This window comes from Pimephales promelas, chromosome 23, assembly GCF_988280905.1.
Source record: "Pimephales promelas chromosome 23, fPimPro1.hap1.1, whole genome shotgun sequence".
In the NCBI taxonomy this organism is placed as follows: domain Eukaryota; kingdom Metazoa; phylum Chordata; class Actinopteri; order Cypriniformes; family Leuciscidae; genus Pimephales; species Pimephales promelas.
In genome coordinates this window covers 7,142,090-7,164,814 of record NC_142791.1, presented here as the reverse complement: position 1 = coordinate 7,164,814, position 22,725 = coordinate 7,142,090, and the positions used below count along the sequence as shown (strand labels likewise).

Sequence of the window (22,725 nt, the reverse complement as noted above, 5' to 3'; positions counted from 1 at the left end):
ATGTACTTTTGCCTTTCCTAGTTAGAGCCCATCTCTCAATACTGGAGCAGCCTAATGAAGGAGTTCTTGAACCCTGTAGGCACATCACTCCTCATCAACCCCCTCCAAATATAAATCACCGTAAAACGACATGCTTACAGACATGATGACTTTATGTCAGAAATATGACTGGAGTCAAAGGCATGCCAACACACTTATATCAGGGACAGCATTGTTAAACAGAAGGAATTCATCATTCCCACAAAGTTTGACACAAAGTTACAAATTAAATATCAATGATATTGCAATGGCATTTGTGGTAAATGGAAAAGTGTTAATCATAATTGCTCAAAAATATAAATACATTAAGTTGTTGTTTATACTGCAATATTGTTAGAGAAACCCATTTGAAATGGTCATTCTCTTTGCAATTCCAATGGAAATAAATTGTCTTATTTTTGAGATCCAAATCAAATTTAATTCTGGGATTTAATTTCTAGTAGTGTGTAACTATCCAAGCAAGTTTCCTCTCATCTCTCCAAACATGAGGAACCCTGTTCGTTATACAGAAATGTCCCCATGCTAGAGCGCACATACATGGAGAATAATAAAACACATATGTGAACTTGCACATTCAGCCACAATACACAAGACTTTCTCTGTGTGGAGAAAGAAGTGATCTTTTCTATTGTGCTTGAGTTAAGGTCAGTTGTTGTTGGCTTGCTAAAGTAAGATCACAAAGTAAGATCACTATATGACACTTGCACAAAGAACTGTTAAAGGAAATGTGTTGAAAGCTGGCAATCTCAAGTTACATAGCAATCACTAGCAATGGCAAAAACAATGTGTTACATATGAGACAGATTAAAGTCAGAAAGTTTTTGCGACTGCCTTTAATTTTAATGAAAATATTTCTTTATGGTTTTAGTTTTACTTGATCATTGCATTTATAGGTGAGAATTTAGCATCTTTCACTTTAGAACAGTGCAAACAATCGAGAGCTTTGAGTGTACATCTAAAATTACTTGCTACATGTTCATCCTCCCAATGCATCTCCCAAATACATTAAGTCATCCATATGTCATATGCATGCAGTTACATAAGCCCTTATGTCAATGTGTGCTTCTTTTACTCTGCAGTGTTAGTTTTTGCATTCACTTTGTGTCATTTTCGACATGCTATCTATCTATAAATGAGAACATAAAGGGATTAACGTGTTTAGCTCACACACAGTAAACTCAAGATGGATGGCAAATCATCTTGACTTTTTCCTCATCATACTGTATGTGGAGACTAAGATTCAGTCATTGGCGATGCCTTTATCCATCATTGTCAGAGCACAATGTCCCAGGACAGTTCACACTGCTGGTCAATATATAATGATCTGAATTGAAAAACAATAGTATAGATTTTTTTACAGACAGTTTTGAAGGTGAACAATAAAATCACAAGTGAAGTTGTCTTTTAAAATGAAATTGTTTTATTGATTTATTTTAGCTACATTGAGGCTTATTTCAATGTGATGATGATTTTAATTTGTACAAAATGAAAAGTCTTGTCTATGAAAAAAAAAAGTTTGAAGTGAATGAATTCATAAAAATGAACTTCAGCTGAATAATGGACAGTTAAAATCTGCATTCATGTGTCGGAATGCAAGCACCAAAAGCTCAATGACAAGACTCGTACAGTATATATTCAAAGAAACAATATAAACAGCTGGAAAAAAAGGAGCAACGTCTCTTTGTAACCACCACCATTTCATGTACCCCTTATCTGAGTTGAAGTGGGGTGTTTGCCACACAGATCCAAGATATTACTGCGTTGGTTTGTAAAGTGTAAACATTCAATGCGGTTTGTAGCAAAAGTGTATTTTCAGGACAAACACACTGTCCTACAACACTGTCTTTCATTTAAAGGGATGGCTCAGAGTAATTGGTCCTTTGCACCAAGACCTCGAGCCAAACATCCCCCAGAAGCTTTTTTTTTTCCCCCTTGGTCGAACATTATTAAAGTCAGAGCTTATTTAGAGATATCAGCCGAATGGCTTAGTGCAGGCGCTAGTGGATCCAAGGTTAAACCTATTTATGCTACAGTACAAATTTGGTATTCCAGGCATTATTATAGTGGAATAATTTATGAGATACAACCTTGGATCCACTAGCGCCTGCACTAAGCCATTCGGCTGATATCTCTCAATAAGCTCTAACTTTAACTTTGGCTCGAGGTCATGGTACAAAGGACCCAGGGTTGAAATTACTCCAAACCGTCCCTTAAAGCTGGATCTCCAGGTACAGTGAGCGTCCATTCATCTCATTGTCTTGGTTTGGAGTGACGCCTGACCAGTCGCATTCTTCGTCTTGATCCTGTGTTTTAGTCCACAAACACACACACACATTTATATATATATATATATAAAGTTAATCTACAGATATGGTTCATTTTCCTCTTTGTCTATGGATTACGACAATGTTGGGGTTGAAAATAAGAAGGTGCTAAAAGTATTTTAAATCTTAAAAATAGTAATACAATGACTTCAACACATTAGATGTTAAAGAGATAGTTTGAAATGACCTCAAGGGCATCCAAGATGTAGGTGTCTTTGCTTCCACAGTATTTTCAATTTTGATATTTTTAGGTCAAACCGTTCTTGTCTGTCAGTCATACAATGGAGGTATATGGGGTCCACTTCAAAGAGCATGCACAGAGAAGTCCAAATTAAACATGATTTAATGACTTGTAAATGTAAGTATTGATGGCCTAAGACATGAAACGAGCGGTTTGTGTGAGAAAATGAAGAGCAATGGAATACGATTTCAATATATCAATGGACAACGTTGAATTTTTTTTTTTTCGCAACAGCGCGAGAGATCACTTCAGGCACTTTCCAGACCAACCGCTGGTTTTGTGTCTTAGGCCATCAATGTGTACTTACATCATGTTTAATTTGGACTTCTCTGTGCATGCTCTTTGAGGTGGACCCCATATACCTCCATTTTATGACAGACAGACACAAACGTTTGACCTAAAAATATCAAAATTGAAAATACTGTGGAAACAAAGACACCTACATCTTGGATGCCCTTGAGGTAAGCTAAAACATATCAAAAATTAATTTTAAAGTGAACTATCCCTTTAATGAACTGAAATATATACCTTGTGGTTGTCTGATGGCGGCTCGTTTTTTAAAACGCCCCTCTGAAGGGAAAAAAAATCAATTAAGCTTTCGGCATCAGATCCTTCTTCATATCATTCGCACCGAGCTATGAAGCCACTAACCCTTAATGATTCTGCTGATTCTCTCAGTTTCTGATTCAAAGAGATCTGGATTGTCCTTCAAAGATACAATCTTTGAGAAATCTGGAACTAAAAGAGGCACACAATTAAATTCAGTAAATATTCAAACATGTAATATTACTACACTCAATCATTATCTATTAAAGGGTTCTCTCAGGTAGCTACATATAGAACCTTCCCAATTTTGGATCATTTTATATATTTAGTTTTTTTTAATAACATTTTATGAATTAAACAGCTCATAAACATACTTTCTTACTAGAAAAATTTAAATAACCCATTAAATATGAAAGTATTTTGCCATGACATTTCTCCTTGCACAGAAACTTCAAAATTGAGAGAAGAACTGTAAGGTTCTATATTAAACCGAATTGAACCTTTTATCTAACCGTATAAAGTTATTGAAACTGATATTTAAATTCTGGCTGATTGTGATAATCACTTTAAACATCACAGCTGAATTTAGGCATCAAAACATTATAATGTACAGCAAAAAAAAAATGACATTTTGAGATATCAGTGTTAAACACTTACACATTGAATATCTACTGTCCATTTATTTAAAATTATTACAAAAAAAACCCTGTAATATCAGAGGTATAAATATAAAAATTACCTTCAATGATCTGTGGTTCTGGTTTAATTACTCTGGTAATACTGGTTTCCCTTGATGCACCTTTGAGCACAAAAAGATGAACATTTGATTTGGCTCAAATTTTAAAACCATCATGTCTTTGTGTTTATGTATTACGTCTCACCGTCAGTGATCTGAGACTCTTTTTTGATTACTCTGGTTAAAGTGGTGATCCCTGGTTCGCCTTCAGGTAAAAAAGAGAAGTCTATGACACAAACATCTGGGCAAAACCTATATCATAAGATCATTTGCCTTATTAGGTCTTACTTTCAACAACCTTGGGCTCTGGTTTGATTACTCTAGTTATAGTGGTGATGCCTGGTCCACCTTTGAGAACAAGGAGACATGAGAAAAATGGATGAACAAACTTCTGGGCAAAAGTGAAACTAACCCTGAGCCAAATCAGTGAGTAATAGTCAATAATGAAAGCCTTAATCTTACTTTAACTGTACAGCTTTAAGATTCTGGAGTGAAACCATTCTTTCTTTTAGCCAAATCATAAGTGTAATCTTGCCAAAAATGAATGAAAGCCATAAGGTAGGAACTTAAATCAAAAGCATCTGGAGTAGAGCCATGTGCGATCCATGGGAAAACCAACGGGGCTTTATTCTATTACGTAACTTGGGATTGTAATCCATGGGCATAAAATTAGACAGACAAACAAACATTAAACATTACTAAACAAGAACGAATCACCAAGTTCACAGCTGCTCTCAATAAAAATGTCAAGCTCTTTAGGAAGCTACAAAGGAGTCTTACAGATCCCAATCCTTTCATAATCATAAATCAAATTAATGTTTGGATTAATGGCAAACACAAACAAAGCAATATGGGAATGAACATGATCATTTCAAATGCCAAGGATTACGGGGAAAAGTGTTTGGCAGCAGAGAAAGATACCTGAAAAAATTGTGATAAAGGGGAAGATTCAAGAATAATCTCTTGGTTCAAGTGTAAATGTTCAAAATGATTCGTTCAAAATACATTAACCTTTAAATACAAGTACCAATGTCAGTGTTATTATTGACTAAAATTAATACTATTAAAAATAACTAACATTAATTTATATATAAATGAAATAAAATAAATTATTAATATTAGATTTTAAAAAAATAAACTTAGACATTTAAGTTTTACAATTTAAACATAAATGGACGACATTTTACATAAAATAAACTTAGATTTTTAAATGTTGACTTTAACTAATAAAATACATTTCTAAAACTGAATTGAAAATATAAAAATGAAAGCTAATTAAAATGACTTTAATAGCACATAAATAATATTAATATAACACTTATGAAAAATGAGTCTATAATGCATACCATTCAGCAACATTTTAGCCAGGATATGGGCTTTTTTTTCTTAAAATAATCCATAACTCAATTAAAACTCTTTTACCAACCTCCCTGAGAGATTGCGTCAGTGATTTGTCTGATGTCTTCCTCCTGGAGCATGTGTACGTCACCACTCTGAAACGTCTGATGCTTGGTTATATCTACAGTACAACATATAAAGTGACAATATTTGACATGGCTGCACATGTGCCACAAGAATCCTTTCAATGCTGTATCAGACAAAATAGGACAAACAGAACTTTTAAAGTACGATTAACTTGTGTTGAGAACAGACTTGAACATGCTGACTATCTCTTTCTAATCCAGTTCTTACTACAATAGAATCCTTTCTCAAATGTTTAATAAAACCAACTGGACAATTTAACTCTTAAAAACTTGGCCAAATAGGAATGTTGGACTACAACCAAATAAAGCTGTTCAAACGAATGACCTTCACCCATGATTCTCTTGAGTTCTCCCTCAGCATCAATTTCACCATCGGATGAGGCACTGTGAGCTGAGCGAAAAGAATGAATGAAAAATCAATGTTACTAGAAAAAATATACAATTTTATAAAATTAACCTTGATACTTAATTTGAAGTTTGGACATACTTTCAATGACCCTTGTGACCTTTGAAACAGATGGCTTTCCTTCAACCACTCTTGTAACTTTGGTGACGCTTGGTTTTTCTTCAACCACTCTTGTAACTTTGGTGATGCTTGTTTCTCCTTCAAGTATTCCGGTAACTTTGGCGACTCTTGGCTCTCCAACCACTCTTGTAACTTTTGTGATGCTTGGCTCTCCAACAACCACTCTTGTAACTTTGGTGATGCTTGGTTCTCCTTCAACCACTCTTGTAACTTTTGTTATGCTTGGTTCTCCTTCAACAACTCTTGTGAACTTGATCTCGGGACCTGTTGGAAAGGTACAGATCATGTCAGGTGTCATGTTAAATAATAGTGGTCATGATATTTTCAACAATGTTCTCAGTAGTTGTGAACAAACAAATTATTCAGAGACATTTTCATTTCTTGGAATAAAGCATGACTGTCTTTTTAGATACTTTTAAGTTAAAGTTACTGTGGTAAGCAGGTAGGGCCCTAGAGTCATGATAACGGTTTGTTTGTTTATTGCTTGTTTGCCTGTTTCGGCCTCCTTCTTCCCTGATTTTCTAACCTTGCTACAGTCAGGTTTACATCCAATTGCAGAAAACTTGTTCTGAAATCCATTCGTGGATTAGTAATTGAAGTAATTGAACATAGATGAGAATGGGAGTCAAAGCCAGACATCATAGTCACTGGAGCTTTCAGAGCTGTTGATGAACACCAGGCCGGCCTTTCTCTCAAGACACTGCAACAGGGGTCACGTTTCGTGCTACTGCTGGATTCATTAAACAAAAATCAGGATATTCTGCCAAAGATGAGATAAGACATTGAGCACATGTGGCTGTGGATCAGGATCCTGACTCAGCATAAATTATACTTTGTGATTTATGGTGAAACTCAAACTGACTGTAAATAAGAAACTATAAAAAAAATCAAAATAATACTTACACACACACACACATACAGGTTCAGTAATCAAGAAGTCTTAACTGGTGAGCAATCAGTCTATGTGTCTATTTGAATATAAGAATATGTGAATTTTCTTTTTTGTATATATTTTTTATATTTTGTCACACTCAACATTTAATAAATATAATCCATCGATAAAACAATTTACTTTGTCATTATAAAGGTTTCATTGTACTCTGTGGGGCTTGAAAGACTGATTGGAACCATGACAGATGCACAATTCGATAAATTAATGACACATGCGAATGTTTCACTGTTACATCGACTTATTAAATTAAGCCGTACAAAGACTCGAAATGACTTGACTTTCATCAGTCGCATCTGTATTTCATTTATAATTTACTTTGTCATTAAAAGATCTTTCATGGAAAAAGTTTGTCCATCATTTACTAATAAGTAAGAGTCCCGCTATGGGATTGGGTCTCTTACAGCGGTACCATCGTGCAAAGGATCCGGAGATTCTAGATCTGACCAGCCCTCAGAGGATTCATCAAGACTTGTGATTGTAAAGTAAAAAGGCTTTAGAATTTTAGATGCTGTTAGTGTGTATATATTGTTTAAGCCAATGTTGGGCTGTTTTGACACACGTTAGCTTTACAAAACTGTGGGACTATTTAATTTATTTTTTTTTTTTAAGAAGAAAGGTATAGCTCTGCTAGATCATAACCCTCACAACCACTGCCAGTACTACTTTAATACATTTTTACCTTCACAAATACACATTTTTAAGCCAAGTTTCCACATAAATTCCATTTGAAATTTTCTGAGCTTCGACATTCACTTCTACTCAACAGGCAGGTCTCCTGCCATGGTCTGAGGCGAAATACCCTCTCTCTTTGTCTTGAATGGCTCTTTATCTGCTGTATCTGTCCAGCAACTGCCAGAGGAGATGCCAGTGCTCGTTCAAGCCAACAATACAACATGTTCTCAATCTCTGGGGCTCTATGATTAATCGGTTTACTTGGAGTTGCAATTGAGGCGAAGTTCAGGCAGAATAATGATTGGGTAAATTTATATAATAGTACAAATATCTAAAAGAGCTTCTGGGAATAATCGGCTGGCAGAGATGGGCTTGCCTGAGGAGCTCAGTATCACGTGTAATAGAAATGAATGCTTATTGATGTAGAAAGGTAGACTGACTACGTCAGACTTCCCACTTCCGCTAATTTCATTTAGCTGTCTATGAAGCAAAGTGAAGTAGCAGAGTCTGGCATTTCCAGGCTAGTAGAAAGGGTGTGAGTGGATGGGGGAAAAGAGTTGCCATTTAGTAAAATAAAATACAAAAGTGATGAAATGATGTTTTACCTTTCTCAATGACATGTGTAGTTATAGTCCTCCCTGCAATGAGAAGCACAATATTTATTAACAAAAAGCATGTCAAAATAACCCATCATGTCCTTGATGATGTTTTTATGTGAAACTTAAACCGAGAGGGATGAAACTGAACTTACTGATGAATGTAAGTGGAATCTCACGGTAGGTGAATCCAGATTCAAACTATACACAAACCAAAAATAAATAAATAAATAAAATAAAAGCAACTGAGGATGTGTGATTGTACGGCGATGTAGTGGACTGTGACGGATCTGTTATATAATGTGAGTCAGTGTTCAGATATCAACTGTGTTCTGCTGTACCTTCAGCTGCATGTATTTGATGAGTCTCTTCAGCACAATCAATATGTCTTCACTGCCAACTGGCAGATCTGTGAAATGCAGTAAAATCATGTATTAAGCTCTAGGGGCTATGTCTTATGTTTCAGGAATTGTACAGTTATATAAGAGTTGAGAAAACAGGTTCATTGAAGATGTAGTCGATCTATGCAAACGATGAATAAGGGTCTTATCAAGCGAGACGATCGGTCATTAAAAAAAAGTAAAAAAGTTACGAGTCAATTCGTTCGTTGAATGAACCAAATGACTCGAATCACAGAACAGAGCAAGGCGAGCATTTGTGCTTATAAAACTTAAACTTTGTTGTTGTTTTTTTTTTTTTTAAATGGTCAATCGTTTCGCTTGATAAGACCCTTATTCATCGTCTGGAATCGTTTAAAGCCCCTTTAACAGTTTGCACTGAAACTGTCTTTTGAACCTTGAACCGTTTGGTTACCAGTAAAGTGCATTATATAGAGAAAAATCCTGGAATGTTTTCATCAAAAACCTTAATTTCTTTTCAACTGAAGAAAGAATGACATGGATCTCTTGGATGACATGGGGGTTAGTAAATTATAAATAAATAAAAAAATCACATCTTAAAGATATTTGCATATAAAGGCACATTCATTGCTTTTAATACTTTACCTTGTGGATATAAGAGAGTCTTCACTACATGGACCACTCCATTGGATGCCATAAGATCAAAATCTGGAACCTCCACTGAATTTACATGGATGGAGTTGTTAACCTGAGTATAAGGTGGTGTTAAACATTAAATTACTTTTTTTTTAAATTAGCATTGATTAGATGAGAGGAAAAAAATATTCACAATATTTCATAAAAATATTATACATACACACATATATATGTATATATCATAATATTAAAAAATAAAATAATAATAATAATGTGAGCCTAAGTGGGATAATCTTACAAAACCAAAACACTTCAGTACATTTAGAAAAATACAACAGCTGGACATTATATTAAGAAGTCACTTCTAGCTTTTGCTCTCTTGAATAAAGTACATTTACATTTACAGTGCTGATATCTGTTTTCAGCAAAGGAAGTGTCTGGACATTATGAGACCCATTGTTCCAGCTTTTAGAGGGAGTTACGATGCAGGCGTCGGAGGCTGAGATTTGAGCTATGCTGATTTTGACAGATGGCAACAAACTGTCTGCGAAGTTATGACCTTATCACTTAGCAATGCTCTCAATTCACATGCCATAGACCCTCGGCTATACACAAACATGCAAATAAAAAAGTTCATAGTCCTAATTAGGATGAGATGATGTGTGTGTTTTTTATACTGGTATGGTTTTCTGTAATGGATTTGGTTCATGGAATTTCTGAGAACAGACACAGGAAATGTGTCCTGCATCTAATTGCATTGTCTGACGATAATCGCATGTCAGGTCCTTCCTCTCTTGTGCTACAAAAACATTAGAATTGGCTCAAATTTAAAAGTCACTTCTTCCGAGTCTATTGGTTGTGCAAAGTTTAAACATTATCCATGTAACTGGGAAAGCTAATTATAGAACATTTTTTCCCATAATCACAGTTGGGAAAAAAGCTGACATTTGAGGAAATCTCTTTGTTTTCACTGATTACTGTGTTTAATCAGAAAGATTTGACTGATAGAGATCCTATCAATGTACTTACAGACTGCACTTGAAGGTTGTTGCCCTGTATGGTCTTGAGAAGATTAGTCACTCCACCCTCCAGTCCTCCATTAATAAAGATGCCATTGCTAAAATGGTAGAGCAGGATTGTCCTGAGCGCGTTCATGTCACCTGGATTAAAGAATAGTCACTGGTCACTTGTGAGGTAGCAGACCAATCTAATATTGGACATGTTAAAGGGAAAAATTGTTTACTTTTTAAAAGAGTGATGTCATCCTCTGTCAGTGTGCCAAAGGAAGCATCGATAGGAGCAAAGAGTGTGTACGATCCCTCCTGCTTCAGCAGGTCTGTCAGTCCAGCACTCTCCATCAGAGACAGGAAGATTCTGGAACAGATCAGCATATAATAATATAATTCTATACTATAAAAAATGTGTATAGATTCATAAAATAGTAATCATTTCACATCACAATGATAATCTCACTTGAATCGTCCGTCGTTCAAGAGCAGCTCATAGATGGTCACCTGGGGTGGCTGGATCAGGGACCTCATGAGATGAAGGACTCCATTACTGCCTTCTCTGCTGCCTCTGACCATACATGCATTCTCAATACACACAGCCTAAAAACACACACACACACAGACACACGAGAAGGAGAATGAAATGATAGTTGGGCTTTGTACATTTTACAGAGAATTGGGAAACAATATAGTCAGACAAGGAGGAATTTCAGGTCTACAAACGTACCTGAAGCAAATATACAAGTGTATAAAACGTAACTGCCAAAGACCAGAGCAATAAAGCATATAAAAAGTGGTTGTTTACACAGTAATTGTTTGCAGGTCCTCAATCTTTCTCTTAAACATAAAACATTATGAGTCTTTGTCTCTCACCGTGCGATAAATAAAGACTCGGAGCAGTTTTCCTCCAAGGGTCTCGAGCATCTGGCCGTTGTAGAGTTCGTTCAGAGAGACCTTGAATTTCACGATGTGGTTTTCCAGAATAGTCTTCAGGAGACGCTGATCCATGGACATTACCTCATCTGCATAACAGTTTTGACAGTTTTCCATTTTGACATTTTTTTAGCCAGGACTGAGTGGAATTCAGAAGTTAATATTAACTATATTAAGGAAAAACAGACTCATATTTCTGCAGAAACATCCTGTATTCTGTATCTCATAGAGTCATGAGGTTAACTCACCGGAGAAGGCTCCATTCAGTGGGGCGAGAAGAGTATACTCAGTCTCAGGCTGTAAGGCTGCAGAGAGGCCGAGCTCGGACACCATGTCACCAAAAGTGCTCTGAGATTTGCCCACAAGCTCCATCACCTGCTTGGCTGGAAGTCACACACTAAACTTCAGATTGAGATTTAGATACTATATAAGCATCAATAAAAGTTGTATATTTTAATATCTGTTAATGTATGACATGTGGGTGTGATTTTTTTGGGAGAGTTAACCCTTTAAGTTCAAATAATGTCAGGTTGAACACAGTGGGCATGTACAGAGTCTCACCCGAGTCAGGCATGAGGACCTGGTCGATCAAATGAATGACCCCATTGCTGGTGACAATGTCCTTCTTCAGCACCATCTTGATACCATTGACCGTAAGGCTCTCACCATCGCACCCGATCTCAATATTACTGCCCTCAAGAGTCTCGTAGATGGAGCCGGCCATAATGGCCTCAGAGCACTGCGCCGAGTTCAGGAGGTGGTACTGCAAAAGGGCTTGAAACAGTAAGCAGAAAGAGAGAGAAAAAGAAAGAATTGTGTGGTGACCTAAACTTTTGAATTATCTTCAGTGTCCAAAAGACACTGGACACCTCCAAAGACAATTATAAACACAGAAGCTGACCACTGGGACATCCGCCCAGTTCTTCCTTTGCGGGGGCAATCTGGTGGAGAGTTGAGACTCTTACTTTACTCAACTTTCCCAGAAGCTGAGCTTATTTCCTGCATCTGTTGAAGTGCATTTTGACACGTTTAAGTGCTCCGCCAAACCAAAATCCAAATCAAAACCACCTTCACAAGACACTTAGGCTCTGTTCAAATTAGCCTTCTCTGAATCTACACATTGTAACATGGGCTACTGGATAACAATCTGGTGTTGGGTCAACATCAATACTCAAGGGTGGCCACAAAGAGAAAAACGGGAAATTAGGAAGTATAAGGAATAAGGAAATTAATTCAATCTTAAAAAGCAATTGGGATTTCTTTAATGAATATATCATTTTCTAGTTATTTCAATAATAATAATAACAACTGAAAAATCATGTAAATTTTATGGTCATTAAATGTGTAATCCCTGAAATACGCTCAGTATTTTTTTAGTAGTTTGAGGACCAGTGCTTTAGGATTTTTTTCCTATATACTACTGGCCAGAACCCTGATGTCTAATCTGCTTTAATCATTTGTGTTTTTGCACACTGCTTTTGCATCAGTAATTAGGAAAAAGATCAGGTTCTTGAGAAAACTATTGCCTCAGAAGAAATGCATGTTAACATCAAGGCTGGACTTTGCTTTGAATAAAGCTCTCTGTTATTTTCTTATTCCACTTTACCTATAATGATAATCTAATCTAAAAGATCACACGGATTAGATTAGCTGTAAATAGGCCCTTTTCATAACCAATACTTTACTTTTGTCTGTTATAACACTTATAATTGTCTGACCACAAAATACCTAATCTTTTTCACCAAAATCCGATGAAGTATTATTCAACATCTAAGCATTTCCCATTCTTTTTTAGACGTCTTGACCAAACTTGATTTTGGATCCCTGCGGTCAGATCTGCTGTTTGCCCGCCGTCTGAGAATGTGGTACTGCTTGAATTGGACTGCATTTGTGAAGTTTACTTAAAACATGAGGCTGCTAGTCTTTCAAATCTTTGAGGGTGATTATTTCATCCTGTGCATGTTTTATGTGCACATACACTGCCTTTCAAAAGTTGGGGGTCGGTAAGATTTTTAAATGTTTTTGAAAGAAGTCTTTTCTGCTCACCGACACCGAGGCTGCATTTATTTGATCAAATACAAATATACAGTACATATTGTAAAAATGTTTTAAAATTAAATTTATTCCTGTGTCACAAAACACAGTAAAAACACTAAACCTGTGAAAAAATATTACAAATTAAATTAAGTGTTTTCTATTTTAATATTTTTTTAAATGTAATTTATTCTTGTGATGGCAAAGTTGAATTTCCAGCATCATTACTCCGGTCAGAAATCATTCAAATATGCTGATTTGGTGCTCAAGAATAATTTCGTAATATTATCAAAACAGTTAAAAAAATATAACAGATACAAAATATTGATTCTTTGATGAATAGAACAGCATTTATTTGTAAATGTGTTTACTGTTACTTTTGATCAATTTAATGGATCCTTGCTGAATAAAATAATTAAATTCTTTCAAAAAGAAAATCTTACTGACCACAAACTTTAACAAGGAAGTGCACTATGTGATAAAGACTTAAACATGGGATACTGCACAGTAGCAGTATTACCTCTAGCTTTGTAGTCAAGACTACAACCCCCTGAAAACACTTATAATGTTCTGTGGTTGTGTTCTACTACAATATACAGTAAGTGTTTACCTTGAAGTACAGTTGTGTCGCTCATAAGTCTCTCCAGGACATCGCTGTCTAGTTTATCAAAGGCCTCGTTGGTTGGAGCAAATAGTGTGTAGTGACCGGGCTCTTTCAGTTGGTTCTGGAGACCCGAATTCACAGCAACTGTCTATAAAAGACGTCAAACAAGATGTTTGTATAAACTTGACTCTCAGAAATCATATGCTCCTGCTGAAGAATAATTTTTCATCAAATGTCCAGAAAGCCAAAAATGTTTAGTCAAATTAATTTACAATAGCACAGTCATAATAACACATACGTTCAGTGTAGTCAGCTGATCATTTTTTTCGATCACATCCTTTATCGTTTGGCTTATGGGGCTGATGACCCGATCAATGACATGCACAACTCCATTAGTGGCCACCTGGTTGCCGTGAATAATCCGGGCACAGTTCACAGTGACAACCTGTAAACCATTGAAACAGATCAGTTAGTGACTTTACACTGAAATGAAAAGGATAGTTCAGCAAAAAATGAAAATTATGCCATAATTTACTTTTTCACATGTCGTTCCAAACCTGTACAACTTTTTTTCTTCTCTGGAACACTAAAAATCTAATCTTTTTTTTTTTTTTGTCTACTTAGTGATAGTCAGTGGGGTCCAATCGATGTTGTTTTGGACCCCATTGACTTGCATTGTATGCACACTGTTGTTGAAGCCTGCTTTAATGATACTGCTAGCAGCCATATCACCCTGTAGCCCAAGACTGGTTGCCCACTGAAGCTAAGCAGGGTTGAGCCTGGTTAGTACCTGGATGGCAGATCTTCTGAGAAAACCAGGTTGCTGCTGGAAGAGGTGTTAGTGAGGCCAGTAGGGGGTGCTCACACTGTGGTCTGTGTGGGTCCAAACGCCCCAGTATAGTAATGGGGACACTATACTGTCGAAGAGCACCGTCTTTCGGGTGAGACGTTAAACCAAGACTCTGCAAAAAAAATCCCAGTATGTCTTTCGAAAGAACAGGGGTATAACCGCGGCATCCCCGCCAAATTTGCCCAGTGGCCTCCTGATCATCCCTATATATATATATATACAATTGGCTTCATCACTATGTCTCCTCTCCACCAATAAGCCGACGTGTGGAGGGCGTTCTGGCGCTATATGGCTGCCGTCGCAATATGGCTGCCGTCGCATCATCCAGGTGGATGACATTGGTGGTGGTTGAGGATTTCCTTGTAAAGCACTTTGAGTGCCGAGAAAAGTGTTATATAAATGAAATGGATTATTATTCATTATTTAACATATCTCCTTTTGTTTCACAGAAGAAAGAACGTAATACAGGTTTGAAATGACATGAGGATGACTATATGATGGCAGATTTGGCAATTGTTAAAGGGACAGTTCACCCAAAAATTAAAAGATTGTCATTAGTTACCCTCAAATTGTTCCCGTAATGGTTTCTTATTTGAAAATATTTGAAAGAATGTTGGTAACCAAACAGTTGAGGGTAGCCGTGATTTCCATATACTATGGAAGTCAATGGCCACCATCGACTGATTGGTTACTGACATTCTTCAAAATATCTTGTGTTCAAGAGAAGAAAGAAATTCATACAGGTTTGGAACAAATTGAGGGTGATGAAGTGATGACAGAATTACAAATTTTGGGTGAACTATCACTTTAAAAAAAACTAAAAAACAAATCATTTGTATTAAGTGAAATAAGCAGAAATAAAATATTACGAGAAAAACTCAACAATAATAATAATAATAATAATAAATAATAAATAAAACTACATAAAAACTAAAACGGAAATAAATATGCTAAGCTAAATAGAAATAAAAAAAGCTATAATACTGACAAACAAACTAAGTTATTAAAAGTTATACTAAATTTAAAACTAATTGAAAAATAATCAAAAATATGAATAATAATAGAATATAAATAATACTAAAAAATATAATATATATATACTGTATATACTGTACACAGTTTCACACACAGTAAATTTGAAGAAAAGAGAAACTTACTCCATTCGAGTAGTGATTGATATAAAGGCCTTGTTTGTTATACATGGACTTCAGGGTCATATCATTCTTCAGGTCCTTAGTTACAAGCCGTTTGTTGACCATGTGATAGTGAAGTGCATTGTAAAGCTTAGTGTTTCCACTGCTGACCATGGCTGCTTTCAATGCCTGCAAATACACAGAAATTACGTTGAAAATGTTTTTACGAAAACGACAGCATGATGACATATTCCTCGATTTATTTATTTTTAATAAGTTCCATTCAGTGCTCCATGTGTGCTTATTAATATAACGCATACATTTGAAAACTGATTTAAACATAGCATGCAAATACTGCGGCTCGAATGAAGCAGAACATGGCCTGGAATGCGACTCACAGGATCTAACTCTTTCCAGGCATCGTCACTCGGAGCAAACATTGTGTAAGATCCTGCTCCCTCGATTTCTTCTCTCAGTTTTGATTGGTCAGCGTATTGCTGGGTGATCTTGGCTTTCACCAGATCCAGGGTGCCATAAACACTGTCGATAGGGGCCACTGGGTGTGGAGTGAAATTTACAGGAAATAACCACAAAGAGTTGCATGCACAGTTTCTATCAAATAAATAGATTCAGTATGGAGACACAATAGCATATAATCCAAAGTCAGATGATGTGAACCTCGAGTCCACGTTCAAGACAAGCTGTGGCTCATTAACCTCATGTATAAGTACAGCCAGCTGAGTATGGGGTTTGTTTAGAGAACAAAAACTAATGTTCTCCTCCACTGAACTCATAGCCAATGAGTAACCTGCATTTAATCTAAGCATGATCTTAAACTGAGGTTAAATGTTTTATAATTGTTGGCGCAATCCAATATACCAATAAAATAACCATATTTATTAACTTTTGACAAGTGAATGTTAAGTTATTTGCGCTACAGACATGATTGACACCTCAAATTGTTCTTCTTGGACTTAACAATATAGGAACTTCATAGGAACACAGCAAACTCATAATAAAAAATAAACACGATGTCATATTCCTATTGATGGAATGAATGAATACAGACCTGCAGGGCAACCACGCATCCCATCTAACTTCATATAACCTGGGCAGCACTCATATAATATCATCCTGCATGGAATAAAGAGGGAAAAAAAATGTTTTTGGTAAAGCAAATATGTATTTTTTTTTTTTTTTTTTATTCTCTACCCAATCTGTTACTTTCTTATAAAATGGAAGAATCGTATTCTGTCCAGAAAACTCACATGATAAATTATTTTAGCATGTCCACACAGATGTGTCTTTTTCATGTTTGTTCAACCATCTGGAGTTTTGTTTTAAATTTAGGATGGCCTTTTTCTCTACATTTTTGCAGTTTTTATAAATCAAAATGTGTCTCAGACCGCTGGACTTAATATTCATGGTTACAAATAAGATGAACATTTACATCCACTATAATTATATCAAGACTTAGAAAAAAAAACAATGAAAAGACACTAAAATACCCTTTCTATTTAAAGACAAAAAAATCTATATATTACAGACAACTATAACTTCTCCTCAGAATATATGTTCTATTCTAGGATCCACAGTATTACCTCATCTGCAAATCCTCACATATTTGACAACATAAGAGGGCAATGACCCAAATCTGAGCCTGACAGAGGAACTATTGTCTGAAACGTGTGAGGTCACTTGCCCCATGGGCTGTTTTGACAGAATAATGATTGATGTTTATTTTTAACAAGTAACTGCAACTGGAATCTCTATAGTATATATGTAGTGTTCCAGTGGTTTCTTGAAAGGGGATTTCTCAAGGGAAATATTATCGCTTGGGGGGGGGGGGGGGGTTTGCTTGTTTCCATTGAGTTATAAACACAGTATTTGGTATTTGTGATAACTAACATTTTTTTTTTTTTTTTTTGGGGGGGGGGGGGGGTATGCAAACTTTATGGGAACAAATGTATCATTTTTCAAACATTACTTTTGAAAGTTCTCTGAATGTTCTGAAACAAGTAGTAACATTTAAAATCATTCTGAGAACGTCCCCTGTTGACTGGGATGTATGTGACAGACTAGATAATGAAAACTCTTTTACAAATTCCTGATTTCAAATTTAAATCTTTTAATGCAAAACTTTTTATTTCGGCAAATCTGAGCACGAGATCTCTTCTGAAACTCAAGAGGAGACACATTTGGTACATTTAAAGCCTTTTCCTCATGGAAAAATAAATAAATTATATATGTACATATTTTTTCATACTATGGAAGTCAATGGGGTCCATCAACTGTTTGGTTACCCATATTGTTAAAAAAGAATCTTCTTTTGTGTTCAGCGGAAGAAAGAAATGTATACATGTTTGAAACAACTTGAGGGTGAGTAAATGATGACCGAATTATCATTTTGGGGTGAACTATTTCTTTAATAGTGAACAATAATTTGAATCTTGGCCACTTGCCTAAAAGCAAAAAGTTGTAACCTTGTATTAAAAAAAGAGGCAAAGAGGCTTTCCAACAGCTGTCTGCAGATGCCGCGCATATAATTCTCCCATGACAAATTACATTACTCGCAGTTCTTAGCGAGAGATATGTTTTTGAGAATTATCGTGCCATGAAGCCCTGCTCTTTGTCAGATATGGTGGTAAACACACACCTGACACTGCACAGATTAAATAGCTTTTTTCTCTTTTGTTATCACCATGATAGTGTCCAGAGGCGCAGACGTTGCAGCTGTGGTGGATTTCATCCACTGACACTGAACAATGTTCCCAGTGTCGATAAAGGAAGGAAAAAGTAAGCCAGCGTTACCCCTGAGAGAGGCCTGACTCAAACTTTCCCCATGGCGCCCAGAGGAGAGACAGCAAGCTGGGCAGCTTCGGACAAACTGAAGCCCAGATTTAGTCAGGGGGAACCGGGGGGAGACGCCAACCAGCGCAGGGGTGATTATTTTGTGCTTTTATTATTTACCTCCCAGTAGACACATTTAAAATTGCTTTCTTATGTTTTCTACTGTGACCAGAGAGGCTGAAACCATACTGTAAATCCATGAGTAAAACAACACTGCAGGTGAGAAAAAGCATGACAATTTAGGTGTATCATGAATCTCACAGGACATTAGTTAAAGGAGCCGTATGTAAGATTGTGGCCAAAACTGGTACTGCAGTCAATTTCAAATTACTGTAGAGCGGTGTATCCCCTCCCCCGCCCCCTGACTCGATGTTGCCAGATAAGCCGCAGGATCCAACATTTTTTTACCAACACATTTGTAGCTGCAGCTGTGGTAACAAGAGCAGAGCTGGCAACCCGGATGCTGCAACACTACTGACTTCGTGATTGGTAGATCGGTGGAGGGTGGCACATCAGACCAAAACACAACATGACAACATCAGTTGAGGGCTGCAACTTCACTTTTTAAATGACAATATCCTGGATGGACTACTGTTGTCAGTGATATAAGTATTTGAAATTAACATGATTTCTTAATGTCTCGTGCATGAGTCGTGACATATCAGGGCCATTTTCTGATTATATGAACTACATTTCTTACATACAGCTCCTTTAACGTATGTAGGAGACTCTTTCTTTATAATTCTCTGTGAGAACGTTGAACTGGGGGCATACGGTTATTTAATTCAAAGCTTAAAAATAAAACTGAGAACATTGTATTTGCTTTCTCTGTACCAAAATCAATGTATGTCTGATACAGGCATAAAGAAGAATCCGTCATTTAGGTTCCTGGACATGCTGCTGCATGATTGAACACACACACACACACACACACACACACACTCGCATATATTTTATTAAAAAGATACAATGTATGATTTTATATATATATCTATCTATCTATCTATCTATCTATCTATCTATCTATCTATCTATCTATCTATCTATCTATCTATCTATCTATCTATCTATCTATCTATCTATCTATCTATCTATCTATCTATCTATCTATATATCTATCTATCTATATAGCCTATATATATATATATATATATATATATATATATATAAGAGAGAGAGAACCAATTATACATAAATGGCAATATAAAACAAATAACATGAACAAAGAACACAACAATGATATATGCAGATACATAAAAAAAACATTAAAAAAAAAAAAGTACAATCAAACACAGACATTTCCTGAGGCCAAAAGTCTTTCTAAGTTCTTTTACATATTTCAGATCTCTGCCAGTGGAAAGGCTGAGTTGAGCCTGAAAAGCTTAGCCAATTGCTAGTCACCAGTCCCTAAGGCTTTCATCACAGTCTTACAGACCCCAGAAACATGCTTACCTCATCCTCTCAGTGAAGATGCAGTAAATTAGTGTGACATTTGTGGAGAATACGGAGAGAGAAGCCACTGGAGCAACAATAAATATGTCAAGTCTGAGTCAGCGCACATGAGCTGCGGTTTATCTGTCATAAACAAGTACAGTTAGATTACACTCGGCTGACACAACTGTTCTGTCATCCTGCTGAGAGCTGAGGTAAAGGCTCCAAAGTGTAATATGTTTTTGAATAATAAATCATCTCACTCCTAGGAAGTATTTGGACCAGCTTGTTTAGGCAAAAATCCAACTGTCTTGAATCCTTACTAATAAAAAATAAACAAACAATAAAACTGATCTGTATGAAGTGTACAAAATAGTTTCAAATGCTTCTGTTTCATTCCCTATCCTTGAACACACCCCTACAGCACAGAACAAGCCTAATCAATGTACCGGTAATCCATCACCTTTGTGACCCACCTTTACCCCGAGAGCCACAGGCGCTGTTTCACGCCGACATCACGGGCAGAAACCTGGCTAAAGCAGAGTGTGTCAGACTCAGAGTGAAAAGAGATGGATGACTTACGCCTTCTTGCCACAGATGGATTTCTTGTACCAGTTCCTGCATGTGCTGAAGTACTTTTTCTTCGTCCCCATGACCTGCTGTAAAGCGCACACATTGGGCCTGGAAAAAAGAGCGGAAGGAGGATGTGTTTAAAAAAAAAAACTTTTAGAATGGTTGATAATTGCAGACATGACAGACTTACATGCCACAGGGGTGTTCAATTAGGCAGGTGATTATATAGTAAGTCCTGACAAATTGCTTTAAAGAGCTGACTGAACAAATAAAAAATGGCTTTTTAGTCAATTTATGTTTATTTATGATTAATGAATAATAATAGATTAAAATATTGTCAATTTTTAAATGGCATGTTGATGATATACAGATTTCTGTAATTGTAAAGTGAATAAGTTTAGCAAAAAAAGTTTTGACAAATATTATATCATAAAAATATTTAAATTTATAAATATATTAATGCAACAAGTAATCTTTCAGATCTCACAATATTTGTTTTAACTGCACATGCATAAGACATTATTTTCAATGATTTTAGGTTCATACTGTATAACAAAAATAACAATGAAAAATACAGCGGGGGTCCGAGACTCCTAAATAAAATGCTTATTTTGTATTTCCTTATAATTCAATACATTTTTGTCCCATTACAAATATTTTGTCGGCATAATTTGAGAGAAAAGCTAACAAAAAAAAGATTTTTTTTTTTGGTATAGGTATATAATGTGGCACAATAAAAAAAAAGATATTTAATTAGTAATAGAAACAGTACAGAATAATTTTACGTAAATGAATCAGACAACATTGGTTGATATTGTTTTAGGTTTAAATAGAATTTTGAGTCGCAGCATTTTTAAAGTGGATTTATATGTAATTTCTATGTTTGAAGACATTAACAACATTGACAAAATTAAACACCTCTTTAATTCCTAGTCAGCAAAAGTGAACTTTTAAAACAATCTTACCCTTCCTTCTTAGCCCTGATGCGACTGTGTGTGACTATCTTGTCATAGGCTGAAGAATCCACCTGGTCCAGGGAAGTGAGTGCCAGGATGGTCAAGGTGGCTGTAAACAAGAACAGCATACTGGTGAATCCCTTGCAGAGCAAACCCACTAAAAAAAACAGAAGGAATGGGAGCGAGCAACAGGGAACCAGCCTTTATATCACCCCTCCCCTTCTCTTTCTGTCTCAAACACACAATGACAGCGATTAATACGGAGAGAATCAACCTGCTTCCTATGGATCCACCCCCTCCATGAGGACCCTGCCCGCCTAAGAAGGACCTTCCATGCAGAGACAGAAAGAAGAGAGTCAGAAGGTCTTACAATGGTATGACCATCTGGAAATGTTTAGGGGCATTACATATAAAACACCTACATTATATGCCAAATGTTTTAGACATGCTTTGTTCCTTTTAAAAACACATATTCTGCAAGCATTACACCTTTTTTTTATCACTACAGCTTAATATTAATCTTATAAGTGACAGAAAAAGCTGTATCATTCATTACAACATTGCTTAATTACTTAGGTGCTCTGCAGGTTTGTCCTTAGAAACAGGATGTTCATCATCTGCAGAATGCAACTGAAGGAATCAGATAAAAGGATAATGTCTATTCATACTGTAACTGTTCAATCTCCTGCCAGTTTCTTCATCATCGGGCTACTGTCCATCTGGAATCTGAAATCGGTTTTAAGCTGGAGCTCTTGGTTCAGGCCTCAGGCGGTCCTTTGGACAAGTCAAAGCCAGATGGGGACTTCTTAAAAGCTCCCAAGAATCTCATCTGCATTTATCATGCTGTCTGGCATGGAAAGGCGAGTGGGGGGAAAAGTGAACCGAGTATCGGAATAATAGTGGGAAGGAGTTTGAACAAGTATCAGAAAACATAGGATTAGGAGCTATGGTTATGAATTTATTTCTTATGTTTTAAACTTTTGTATGCATCTACCTCTAGTGGTGAAGTCATAGCAGTACACGAATTACAATTATAAATTACCTTTTGATGCAATGACCTGTAATGAACACCACAGACACAGTTTAATAATCACCATGGGAAAATTGTTGTGAAAAATATGATACACCAGTGTTTTGCCTGGTGTTAAATACCAGTTTATCTGTATCATCTTTTTACTCTTTTAATTCATTTTATAACTGTTCCATATAACTTATATTTTTTAATTTCTTTTATAAATGT

General features: G+C 36.1%; 1 protein-coding gene across 2 annotated transcripts; it reads right to left on the bottom strand.

Moving 5' to 3' along the window:
• Window positions 1-1,436: 1,436 nt before the first annotated feature.
• On the bottom strand, window positions 1,437-22,722 carry postna (periostin, osteoblast specific factor a). 2 transcript variants are annotated; one of them, XM_039667552.2, is made up of 26 exons: window positions 21,495-22,722; window positions 20,539-20,637; window positions 16,745-16,809; window positions 16,074-16,231; window positions 15,700-15,864; window positions 13,991-14,137; window positions 13,699-13,840; window positions 11,616-11,828; window positions 11,303-11,437; window positions 10,995-11,143; window positions 10,585-10,721; window positions 10,355-10,485; window positions 10,141-10,271; window positions 9,121-9,223; window positions 8,458-8,525; window positions 8,272-8,317; window positions 8,126-8,158; window positions 5,858-6,160; window positions 5,696-5,761; window positions 5,313-5,405; window positions 4,175-4,234; window positions 4,032-4,091; window positions 3,890-3,949; window positions 3,256-3,342; window positions 3,133-3,174; window positions 1,437-2,342 (listed from the first exon to the last, which is right to left on the bottom strand). In XM_039667552.2, the coding sequence occupies exons 1-26, from the start codon at window positions 21,611-21,613 to the stop codon at window positions 2,290-2,292; spliced, it is 2,865 nt and encodes a 954-aa protein (XP_039523486.2). In that variant the 5' UTR covers window positions 21,614-22,722; the 3' UTR covers window positions 1,437-2,289. The 2 variants fall into 2 exon arrangements, with proteins under 2 accessions (XP_039523486.2, XP_039523487.2); XM_039667553.2 differs by having other exon boundaries at window positions 5,702-5,761.
• Window positions 22,723-22,725: the final 3 nt, after the last annotated feature.